The sequence below is a fragment of the Dipteris shenzhenensis genome, chromosome 28 (assembly GCF_047967505.1).
Source record: "Dipteris shenzhenensis isolate YYH24624 ecotype China chromosome 28, Dip_SZ_1.0, whole genome shotgun sequence".
Taxonomy (NCBI): Eukaryota; Viridiplantae; Streptophyta; class Polypodiopsida; order Gleicheniales; family Dipteridaceae; genus Dipteris; species Dipteris shenzhenensis.
In genome coordinates this window covers 50,413,308-50,425,918 of record NC_141623.1, presented here as the reverse complement: position 1 = coordinate 50,425,918, position 12,611 = coordinate 50,413,308, and the positions used below count along the sequence as shown (strand labels likewise).

Genomic DNA, 12,611 nt, shown 5'->3' with positions numbered 1-12,611 from the left:
ACGTGCATGTCTCATAGTGAAGATGGGTCTAAAAAAGACGACCCCAAGATAAGTGTATGATGAAACTACCTCAATAGGGGACCCATCAAATGCGAACTACTCCTGGTGCATGACGGTTCGAGACGTCTGAGTGTCAGTGAGTGGTGAGGGGGACCGTCCCTCTAGAAATCTCCACCAAAATTCCTTCGAGTTGTTACTGAACAAAATGTTCAATAGCTGCTCCTCGTTCCGGCGCACAAAGGCAAGTTTCTTCCTACATACCAGTCGACAGTACTCGTGTAGATCGGAAGATTGTTTTTGGTTTTGAATCTGAGCTGACGGCGTAAAGTCTTACACTCATCATCATACCAACTATTACAGGGTACGGTCCCAGGTGGTGGTGGGCAGGTGGAGCGGGTGGTGTGGGGGAAGGCGTGAAGAGTAGCCTCGTGTAGTGAGCAGGTGACTAGGGCAACACTGTCCTCTAATAGGGGTATAAAGTCAATGTATGCAAGAAGTATGTACAGACGGCCAGAGTAAGTAGGTGAGTGATCACGATCAAAGCGTATATCATGGTAGGTGGAGTAAAAACTCAACGGGGTAGAAAGTGCTGTGCGGCCGGAGTTAGAAATGCTAAAGAAAAGATAGGTATGATCAGCCCCTGGAGGGAGAGGTGCTACGGTAAAGTCAGTGATGCGAGATGTGAAGGGGGGGATCCCATGATGTAGTCCACAACACTGAAGCCTCCCCCATGTGGAAAGCACGTGAAGCCACCTGATACGGGCCATCTATCAAGACCATTATAAATAATGAGATCATGCATCCTGCTGAGGTCTAATAGGGCCTGCCCATAAGATGTGAACGGTCCTCGTCTGTCAGCCAAAAATCGTAACATACCTGCCTCCTCAAGGTCAATGTCTGGCAGTAGAGTGGAATCATCCTTGAAGTCGAGGAGTGGTGCCTGACGAGTGCCTGTCCTCGCGTTGAAGTTCCCAACTAGGAGGACTTCTCCGCGGCTAGAGAAGTCAACAATGGACTGATAAAGAGGAGCAAATGGGGATGTCTCATCCTCCCCTCGAATATCTCTGGCAAAGCGGGAGGTCTCGGGAGGGAAGTAGCAAACTGCAATAAATAGATCCCGACTGTCCATGTGCCGAATCCGGATCCAGAGAAACTTGGAATGTGTATCTCTCTACTCCACTGAGATGGCCCCCCAAAGTGTGGATCTGTAAAGGATTGTGACTCCTCCTGACCCTCGAACCCCTCCAGTATCCCTCATCTTATCTCTGTAGGCAGACTCCCATGTATACCTGTTGACTACTGGTAGTGGGTGCTCTAGACTATGATGTGTCTCTGTATAAAAGACTATGTTGTAACCTGTATAGGATTCCAAGAAGTTCCCTGGTTTTGACCATAAGGTACCGTTACAGTTCCCCCTGGTACAGGATAGGGTCTCAGATGTCTGAGTCTCATAGACCTCGCCTCCCTATGCAGGAGGAGAGGTGGGTGCCCGACGGGGGCCTGCAAGAAGTCGTCCATCTCATACTACTACCCACTTTCCCTCCTTGCGGGCCTGGTCCCGCTGCTGCAACAGAAAGCGCCTCTCCTCAACCTATAGTGGAGTGAGGTCCTCATCCATGGTGATCATTGGTTGATCTCGTAAGACTGACCTACAACATAAAGCCGAAAGTCATGCCTAGGCGTCATGGAACCGTATGATAAGGGGCTGCTCTTGGTTGGGGTTCCTCCCAACCTGTCATGCTCTCTCAATCCTGTGCTCAGTCGCCCCTAGAGTAGTGGCCACGAAGGTCGTCGCATCTGCCATCGGTGCAGCCTCAGTGCGTGGGATCCCACGTACTCTGATGTTGAGAGCCTTGTTGGCTCTCTGCTGCTGCTCCAGGAGGGTAGCCAAAATGGTTACCCTTGCAAGTTTGGCTACGTCGACCCATTTGGACGTCTCCTTGATGGTAGATTGCATGCTCGCAATCTGTGCCTCCACAACTGGGGTGCTCCCTGGGACTATACGTATACCAGTGACCTCCTGTTGGAGCTGCGAGATCTCCTGTCTGAGCCCCTGAATAAGATCAGCCTGGTCTCGAATAGCCTCAGACTGCTCCTGGGTGAAGCGTGTTTGCTCCTGTGCGAAGCGTGATACCTCCCTCTTGCGCTCTCGGATGCCTAAACCTCCATTAGCAAGTTCTCCCAAGCCTCTGATGGGTCAGCTCGTCCGTGCTCTAGCGGAAACTAGAAGGACTGTGGCATGAAAGTGTGAGGATGAGACTGGAGGATGGGTGATGACTGGGTGAGATGGGTGCGGTATGGAGATGATAGTGTCCTGGAGGAGGCGATCCCAGCAGGGTGTGGGAATGTGGGCTGACTGAGAGGCAAAGGGGAGAAAAAGGTCGAGTAGTGCGGAACAGTGTATGACCCCCTCCAAAGTAGGTGTCATAATCAGAGAGAGAATTGTAGCGGGAGAAGAAGGGAGAGATGGTGTTAGTGACAACCCCTCTATCTTAGGGGAGGGTGGAGCAATCGATGTCATGGGTAGGGGTATATCAGAGGCAGTAGCTGTAACTGTAGAGGCTGTGGACGGAAGTGGATCTTACGCAGAGGCTGAAGCTAAGGCAGAGGTGGACCCCACCTTTGCTTTGCTGTCAACTCCGAGTCCACTGCGGTTGTAGTGTGTGTTCACATCCTCGAGTTTCAGCTGTGTTTGTTTCTTCGCTTTGTTGTCATCTTTCTTGGCAGCTTTATCCGTATCTTTGCCACCTTTCCCCATTTCGTTTGACTGACCCGTGTTCGGTGCAGGTCTTAGTGCCGGAGCGGGAGCATGAGCCCCCCCCCCCCCCCCCCCCATGACGGGAGGTACCCCCAAGGGGCTGAAAAAAGGCGGGAAGCGGGAGAGCTCAATGGAGGGGGCAAAAGGCGGGGCTGTGGGTCAGGGCTGTGGGTTGGGGCAGAGGAGAATGGGTGAATGTGGAGGGGAATGAAGGAGGATTTTCTCTGATTTTTCTGTTGTTTTCTGACAGGTACAGATTGTCTCTGATAGACAAAAAATGGCAGGTGACACCTTTTTTTTTTGGGGGGCGGGGGGGGGGGTGTGGAGTAACTGGGTGAGTGACTATCTGGTTACACTAGCTAGACTGATTGGTTCTAGTCTGGTTAGCTGAGAGTTTAGTTATCCTGTAACTAGCCTACTAACTAGAGTTAGTTGACCAGGGTTAGTCTAACCACTAGAGTTAGTTGACCAGGCTGAGCAGGGAGTGTAGGCTGAGTGTAGGGGAGCGATGGCGAGGCTAAGCGTAGGGGAGCGTGGGCAGAGAGGCTAGCGTGAGAGGCTGAGCGGGAGAGGAGAGGTTGAGCGGAGAGGCGTAGGCTGAGTGTAGGCGTAGGCGTAGGCGTAGGCTGCATGCAGAGAGGCTAGCGGGAGAGAGTACGGGAGTGTAGGCTGGCGTGGCCTGAGAGGCTAGCGGGAGAGCGTAGGCTGAGAGGCTAGCGGGAGAGCGTATAGAGAGCGTAGGCTAGGAGGAGAGCTTCACACAGAAAGTAGACATTTAAAGATAGAGGAATGTTTTTTCAATAGAAAGTGATGGAAGGTTTTCATGAACGTATTTGTAAGAGTTTAAAGGTACAATGCATATTTTGTAAAGTTGAAATTTTATGTGGAAAGTGTTTGATATCATCTAATTAGTCATCTACTAAAGCTGTGGCTTTGGTTTTTAAGATGAGAGCTCACCACAAAGATACATTTGGCAGGTTCTTGAAGGCAAAGAGTACACTTGCAATAATTGACATAGAAAATTTGGCAAATGCATCTTTAGAAATATTGTTGATGTCATCCGACAACTTGTACATTCAGGTCATTCATCTTTACTTTTTTACATGTACATTCAGGTCATTCATCTTTACTTTTTTACATGCACACTTGTTTAAGTCGATTCAGCTCGCTTGTCCCATTTTGAACAAATTTGAGATCATATTTGGTTTCTTGGCATCTTTTTAGGCAAGCCCTTTATTTTATCTCCCCAATGATATTCCTCAATCTCATACCTACCTATGATTGGTCATTGGTTTTTCCTACAGACTAGATGGGCCAATTGCTTAGCTCGATTATTGTCAAAATATCGAAAGGACCTAAATTTGGAAATAGAATGGAGACCGTTATATATTTTACTTCGAAACACTCACTTTAAAAGGTATGCTGGTCGAAGCTATTGCCTATTTTTTTAAAAGAAAGCCCACCATATGTCATATCCAATTGGTTATGTTCTCATATTTCATATTCTTTTCTAATAAAATTTCCCCCCCCTCAGGCGTTCTTCTTATGAAGGACTAATGCTGAAATGGAGTCATCTGGATAATCTCATTTACTTGATCGAGGCTTGTAGACGTTCTTTTAAAGCAAGCGCTTGTGCAGAGATATGGTTTGAATTCAAGTAAGTGTAACTAAAAGAACTTGGCAGACTCCAATACTAATAAAGAGCATTTAGATTGTATTGCTTCCTTGGTTAGGTTCTTGTTGGTTGAATTTTAGATATGAAGTTTTGTTAGGTATTGATGAAATGTTAATTGTTGTTAGCTCCATTTTAGGCGATATAGCTGTTGACATTTGTAGTTTCATTGTACTAACCTTAAGGTGAAAGTATTCCCCTAAGTTACTTTTTAAGGTTCTAGACATAGATTTTGTGTTCTAGGATTTCAATCCTCTCCCTTGTTGACCTACCATTTTTTGCTAGTGCACACTTACCTGATTTTTCCTCTCCATTCGACGATTGACACATGTCAATTGACTGAGCCAACATGTAATTGGATGAGGCTAAAGAAAAAGAAAGCAGTGATTTCCATCTTGATAGTGTAGCAGCATAAGTCTCTTCCCTATTAGTCTATCTTGTGAAAAATCTCGTAGCTTGAGGAAGGAGAAAGCTCCAAGGATGAAGGTTGTGTGAGTTTTCAAATAAAAGAGATTTTCAGAATTTTGGAAGGCTTCTGAGAAGAATAAGATTTATGGAGCTTTGCAAGAGGGGAAGATTTGGCCGTGACATCGCAATTCATAGCCTCTACTGATGGATAGTCACCTAGGTGTCCAGTAGCCAATCAGGACTGTGCTGTTTGCAGCACCCTAAGTCTCAGGACACAAGCTGCACATGCAAAGAACTGCAGATCAGCCTACACATGCAGAGGTTCAGACCTTGGGTTCCACAAATTTTGCAGAATTTAGGCACGGTGAAAAACTCTGCAATTCGCACAGCCTGGCACAGAGGCGAGGGCAATACGATTCAAAAAGGACATGCAATCAAGGCTGAGAAAGCTTAAGGTGCCAATTGGATTAGACATAGCAGTACATCATAGGTTATGGTGCAGAAGAGACTGGCCATCGTCTAATTCGCAGGCTTGCATGTGGTCTGAGAGAATCCGCACGCCTAGCCTGAGGATCAAATCTGTTGTCCAAAGCAGTCCTTAGGCTGCTCCTAGATTTGAATAGACTGTGGTGGCCTGCGCAGCTGCCAAGGGTCCGAACAGCTGTTCAGAGCAGGCTTTATTCTACGCACTGAAATTTCCAGGGCTGCCAGTGCCTTATGCTGCATAATCTTCCTTTGCTTTCCTGCAGGGAGAGAGTGGGAAAATGGGCTGCTGCTAGAATGGACAGTTGGCAAAGGTGACTAAGGACTGAGATGCTGCAAGAGGCACCCCTTCAAGACAATATTGCAAAATCCTACACAAGGCTTACGAAGGCCATTCAATGCACACTGCGCCCATTCCCATGTGGTCCGCCCCCTCTGAGTAGTCCGACTGAGTAGTCTGCACGCTACCTAGTAGTATGCTTTTTTGCAGTCTCTCAGACTTGGGATTCATCCTGTTCCAAAATCCACATGAAGCCCAAACTATTCTGGGCGTATCTACGAGCCAATCGCAGCCACACAGCCCCTACAAACATATGTCCATACCCATGTCTGCTGGTGTCAAATCCATGCAGACTGTATTCAGTCTTCCAGACTGCCATGCAGTTCCATATCAAGCTGCTCTCTGACCAGGCATTATGCCAATTCATGGCCTACCTCAACAAAGTTGAGAAGATGGATGCCAGTAGAATACCTCACAAGGCATTGGAAACTACACAAACCACGGGATGGCACCGAGATGGGATGAAATGGATGGAATTATGGGATATAACAGCTGCTGATACATACGAGAGGATGCCTGTGAGAGGAAATTAATCCAATAGATAGCTACTTGGATGCGAAAATACCTTGGGGAAGACATACCAATATTCAAAAGGCATGTATATGCAAAACAAGAACCAGTTCACATGATCTAGAAGTGGAGAAGGGAAGGTGGCCAAGACCTAGGGTCCCAAGAGAAGAAAGAGTATGTAAAATATGCCCCACAAGGGAGGTGGAAAATGAGCAGCATGCACTCCTCAGATGCCAGGCCTATGCTCACAGCAAAGAAAGATATGATAACAATAGAGGCAACCTGAAAATTCTATGAGAGTAGCCAGCTACAAGCTAGGGAGTTATTACTAAAAGTTTTGGGACACTACAACAAGATACTTGTTCTGCACACAAGCTAGCGCATCAAGTACTAACTACATAATACCTATATGTATTTTACTTCACCGGATGTAAAATATCACTATTTGTTGATAGTGATCACCAGTCCCACATGAGATAGTACAGTTAGAGTTCACCATGACACCTCTCCAAGTTGATGCCATCTTTCAGACAGTGACATTCATTCAGAGTTTGGGACTTACCTCACTGGAGATTGCCGAGGCTGGCCTTGGAGTCATCTAGACTAGCAGCAAGTGGGGCAGACACATGGTATGCATGTATATCCTCGTGGTTTGCCAGGCATGGTATCCAGATGGACCGACTTCCCCCCCTTTCAATACAGTATTATGGATGCACCACCTGAGTCGATCCCAAGAGATGAGATCTATCGCAACCACTTCCCGAGAGTATCGGAGGAGGGATTCATTATCAAACCCCAGTATCTCGAGGATGGAGGAGTCTCACATGCAATGAGGATTGCCATTGGGCAAGATGTGTGTTTCATCCCATCAGCTGAGGAACAAGGTGGGGAGAGCCACGGGTATACCTAGAGAAGCGGATCTGCATGCTATGCACATTGGGGATGGTTGAGATAGAGGAGCATTTTCATTGTGCTTGCCCAGCCTACTATGAGATCCGGGGATAGTTGTACAGGAGAACTCCACCTCAGGAGTGTCTACCTCATGTACATCCTTGACAGGGGGCTCGATATCGGCTTCTTCTTTTGCGAACACAAACTTGCCACCAGATTCATCACTCATGTTACCATCATCGAAGGCGCACTCTACTCCTTGTCCTTTCTCTCACCCCTCCCTCTCCAGGCCAGCTTCTATTTTGCACTATAGAGGTCATGCAATCCTTACACTGAAGTCAAAAGATATGCAGATCAAGCTTTATGCAGATCAAGCTTCTTCGACAATCTTACAAGCTGAAGGCACCAAAGTATGGATAGCAGAGGAGCTTACACAAACTCAACTCAAGATTAAGGCTAAAGTCAAGGCTGCTAGAAAGGATGGAAAATGGGCAGTTTACCGTGAGGGCGTAGCACTAATCAGAGAGTTTAAATCAAAACCAAAAAACTCTCAGTCTTAAACTGATGTATGGTTGTTTACTCTTCCAGAATATCATGTAGGTACTCTAAATAATTGGGGCTGCTTTTTGCACTCCTTGGGAGCTGCCATGTGCCCTCCCTATGTACTAGAGGGTTTCTTGCTGTCCCATAGACCTTTTGGTCTCTAGTGGACGTTAATAGACTTTCTTTCTTTCTCAGCCAGCCACCCCTACCACCCTCGACTGGTATCACCTGAGCCCTACCTCAATCATCCTCATACCTCACCTAGCTTACTCAGTCACACCACTAGCTATTCAGCCTCATCCCCTACATTCGCACCACGTCCCTTTCAGTTTCAGATCCTTCGAGGCCCAAGTTTCCACAAGTCAATCTGCTGGATGTCTAGGAGTCACTTCTCATGGAGGACACAGTATTCGAGCCCGTGAGGTGGAGGTGACCTGCTGCGCAGAGGAGCAGGCCCGCTTCACTCAGGATCAGGATTGTGTTATGCAGGAGCAGGCCCGGGTTATACACGAGCAGGATGGGTTCATTCAGGGCCTCAGATAAGACATTTCACAGCTTTAGAAGAAGGTCACTGTGCCTTACATACAACCACAAGTAGTACACTAGTGGTGGAGGCACAGATTGCTAGCATGCAATTTGTAATCGAGGAGACATCCAAATGGGTGGATGTGACCAAATGGGAGCCTACAAAGGCAACAGTCTCAGCCACTCTCATGGAGCAACAACAAAGGGCTAGTAGACTTTCAACATCAGAGCTCATGGAATCCCTCGTACCATACCTACACCGATGGATGATGCGATCACTTTTGTGGCTACCACCTTGGGGGTCACAGAGCACACGATCGAGAGGGTCTTGGTGAGTGGGGAGAGACCCCAACCGACAGCATCATACTACGATTCCATGATGCTCAGGATCGACTAGCAACATTACACCGTAGGACCGATCTACGGTGCCCTCGTGATAGGGTGTTTAGTGGGTTTTAGGGGCAGTGGTGGATGAGGCTATACTGGGCTTTTTTATAAACCTACCTCCGCTATGGAGTCCAAAGGGAGGTAGGGGGTTACCGGGTCTTCTAGATGAGACTCGTTTCGTATCAAACGGGTCACTTGAGTCTGGATATGTAATCTAGGTGTGGTTGTGTTCCCTTGGGGGATAGGTGTCCGAATTGCAAGATGCGCTCTACTATTGCTTACTTACGTAGATGATGTAGTATTCCTAGCAAAGAGCAAGCAAGAAATACACACACATCTGAATGCACAAGGAGACTTCTATAGACCTCAAGGATGTAGGTCAACATAGCCAAGACAAAAGTCATGGTGATCGGGACTTGCAATAAATAGATTGATGACAACTTGAAAGGGGAGCCTTTGGAATTAGTTAACTCATACAAATATCTATAGAGCTGGAGCTTACGGACAACTACAAGTGGAATGGGTGCTTTGTACGCCTTCCAAAACAATTGGGCTCTCCAGGACTTATTGGAAAACAATGGAAACTTTAAATAACAGATTTCTCATAGGGGAATTGGGGGTTAAGGCAGAGACACCTCTACCTCATGTAACAACAAGTGTATAGGACAGATCTAATAATTCACGTATATTGCTGAGAATATTTGTTAGGTGTATATCCAAAAATTTTGAAAGAATGTTCTAGGACTATTTATGTAACTACTACTTGTCTAGCTTGCTTGTTCAAAGTTTTGTTTTAGTGCCCAAAAACCCCGTATAGCTGTTTGGTTGTTTGACCAAAAAGGCCTTGTAGGTTGTGAACAATATAGCTATTAGCATCAAAAGCATGGTTCTCCCAGATGTGCATATAAGCTCAACTATAGGCATTGTGTGTTCTTCAATTTCTACTTCACGTACTAGGGGCATTTCCTGCATGCTTTGTGTTCTCGTGGGAGATTTGTCTTTTTCCACATACCCCTTTCCACTTCTAGAACATGCGAGCTGGCGAGATATCTTCTTTAAGCCTTAAGGCAATCTTGTCTCCCATATTTCAGCTTAGGATAGATCTCTTTCATGTAAAATTCCATTTTCTCCAAGGTCATGTCACAGAAAGAAAAAAATAAAGAAAGAAAGAGAGAGAGTTTATTAAAAGTCTGAAGGGTCTATGAGACTGAAAAAACTAGATACAATGAGCTGAATAATTGGAGCCTTTAAAACGGGCATCTACACCCAAGCCACATGCAACATAAACATAGAAACAATAGTTTCTTATACTCATCATGCTCCAAATAACTATTATTAAGTATAAGGGGCAACATGTCATGTGGTATCTTGTGAAAGGACAACCTCAGCCATAATGGAGCATGATGAGGCTGGGGTGAATCTAACTGCATTTGGCAAGTAAGAGCATCATACTATTGCACATTTACCATGTGCCAACGGTCCAATCTCGCCTGATATGTAGAAATAGGCATTATGCTGCAAAGTATATCCTGAAAGCATAGGATTCAACTCCTTCCAAATATCCACAAGACTGATCTGAGAGATTAATTGGAACCAACATTGACATTCCAACGTCAGCATGTGAGTGTTATCAGATCTATTATGCCCTTGCTAGAAAATCCCCACAAATAAATGCTTGTTGGCTCCAGGGACATTGTAGCATAGCTTCCCAATTAATGCTCTATGATGAGAACATTGAGGTGCATAAACCGAGGCACATTAGTATTTTGCCATGAGCAAGACACTACATAATGATCCAACTACCTTCCTAATCATTTAAATCCAAGACAAGATGAACATCATGCTTCACAAGAAAGGCTATGATGACATTAAACCTGTGATGGAGTGTTGACATCAATTAGTGTGTGTGCTCTGCTATGGTCTCCTAGTTGTGGCCCTGCTGAGCATGCAAGTGAGGGTGCCCATGACAATTTTGCATTCCCTAGCTCCTTTCATGATGCAAGGGTTAGATTCAAGAGTCACAAATCTCTATCTCACGATTGGGTACAGGTGAGCTGGAGGAAATGGACACAATTGTTTTCAAGAGAATATTGTTATGGACACCTAAAAAGGATCTACTTTAGATGTGGAACCTACACAATTAGGAGGGGACACCCACTTCTTTCCACCACCTAGTGATGTAGTTGTGACAAGTTTTTAGATTGGATAAAAGCATACAAACGTAGATACTATATTTTGACCGTAGGGGGCACAAAAGATGTTGAACCCAAGGGAGAAGTTTCTTGCTTAGATGACATCATAGAAACACCCTCACAACACAAATTCAAAGAAGAATCATCTCGCACGACGTGAACACACATGCTAAGCACCAACCTTGTGGTATCCACACCTCTCATGGACCACCACTTTGTGTGGACTTGCAGCTCAGATTGACCTGGCAAGCTTCTTCTTCTTCAAATAAGCCAACAAGACTATAAAATCTTCATCCTCAAGAATCTCCTCCTCATCGCATTCATCATGCCCATCAAGCTGTGAGGAGTGCAGCCCTGAACGAAAATGGAGAGAGAGAGATAGAGAGAGAGAGAGAGAGAGAGAGCAAACCACACATGAACTAGACAAGAAAGGAGAGAAAGAAAGCTTATAAAGTGTGGTAAAGACCGATGGGTCTATGAGATTGGAAGAAAACCTGATATAATGAGCAAAAGGGTGGAGCTACTAAGCAAGCATTCTAACCCATGCTAGAAAACTGTAGACATAGTCAGTGATATCATCGTACATGTCCACCATAATCATATATAGACATCCTGGCATCGTCATCCTCATGTGGAGACGTAATCTGATCCAATACTATATAATAGGCATACAGAACATCAAGGTACACCCAATGAAGGGCTAGGCAGAGTAGGGAAGAAGCTCGTAATGGATCGTTGCCTGCTATCTGGATGAGTAATCCGTCGTGCCCTCTTAGCCACTACCCGACAATTGAGGAGCACCACGGTAACCCCGGTCGGGCCACACCCCCGGTCTGAAAATAGAGGAGATGTGAGTGAGTGTGATATGTGCATCTGTCCTCTGTCAAGTGTGCCGCGTCTCAGTCTCAGGGTCTATGCCTCTCCTGCTATCTGTGGCTGGGAGAGCAACTTGCTCTGTTTGGAAGAACTCTGTGATCGCACTCTTAGATGGGCCAGGCACGCCTTGGCCCCTAGGGATGGCCCTAGCTTTGCTTTCACGTTCCTCAGTGACGGCACCGAGACCTGGACAGACGACTCGGTTTGGGAGGCTCTCAGGGAGCAGACGCATGCTCAGATTTGTTCCTGGATAGGCCCGTCTGGTGGGCAGCTTCTCGAGACTCAGTGGTCTGAGGGTGACGTGCGCCTGCGGTGGCGTTGCGCCGCCAAACGATTCAGACTGATTGTGATCCTCAGGCCTCCCCCGTCTTGGCCCCTCCCCCACGATGTCAGGAGCCTGGACGCCTCAGAAACTCCGTGCCTTCTACTGGATGTCCACCTCAGAGATCTCGAGCTGGCTCGAGAAAGCCTTCGTTCATGGTACCAAAGGCCTATCGCCTTTGCTGAAGGTGTTGAAGGACGGGCAGGACGACCCCGCCTCCCCCTCCAAACCTTCCCATAAGCGCCAGCGCCTCTCCTCCGAAATGTCAGCTTCTTCTTCGACCTCGACCGCGAGCAGACAGTTGTTCGCTGCCTCCCAGTCCTCACCATGAGCCTACACCTCGTATCCTGGAATGTGAATGGGTTTCACTCTTCTGGCACCCGTGGTCCCAGGAAGCTCATTTTGAGACAGGAACTTCAGCCAGCAGTGATAGGATGTGTGGATGTACTTCTACTTCAGGAACACAAGCTTTCGGCGGCTCACTCCCGTAGATGTGGGAAGATCCTCACTGGTCGCTCTCACACTTATTGGGAGCCCTCGATCGGCGCACTGGGGAGGAGTGGTGGTGTCTGTACTTCCGTGGGAGAGCAGCTAGCCCAGGGAGTTTTCGATCATGGTACGTTGATTCCAGGTCGTGCCCTTTGGGTAGGCCTGGAATTAGAGGGCTCCAGAGTTGGAATCCTCAACATTTATGCCCCCACAGA

General features: G+C 46.8%; 1 protein-coding gene across 2 annotated transcripts in view; it reads left to right on the top strand.

Annotated features, from left to right (window-relative positions):
• LOC147883687 (proteasome activator subunit 4-like) overlaps positions 1–12,611 on the top strand; it is a 142,489-nt gene that overhangs the window by 19,837 nt on the left and 110,041 nt on the right. For both annotated transcript variants that reach the window (XM_087399300.1, XM_087399301.1), the window contains exons 2-4: positions 3,736–3,838; positions 4,063–4,175; positions 4,293–4,415. In XM_087399300.1, the coding sequence (XP_087255426.1) occupies positions 3,736–3,838; positions 4,063–4,175; positions 4,293–4,415 (339 nt within the window). The remainder of the gene's footprint in view (positions 1–3,735; positions 3,839–4,062; positions 4,176–4,292; positions 4,416–12,611) is intronic.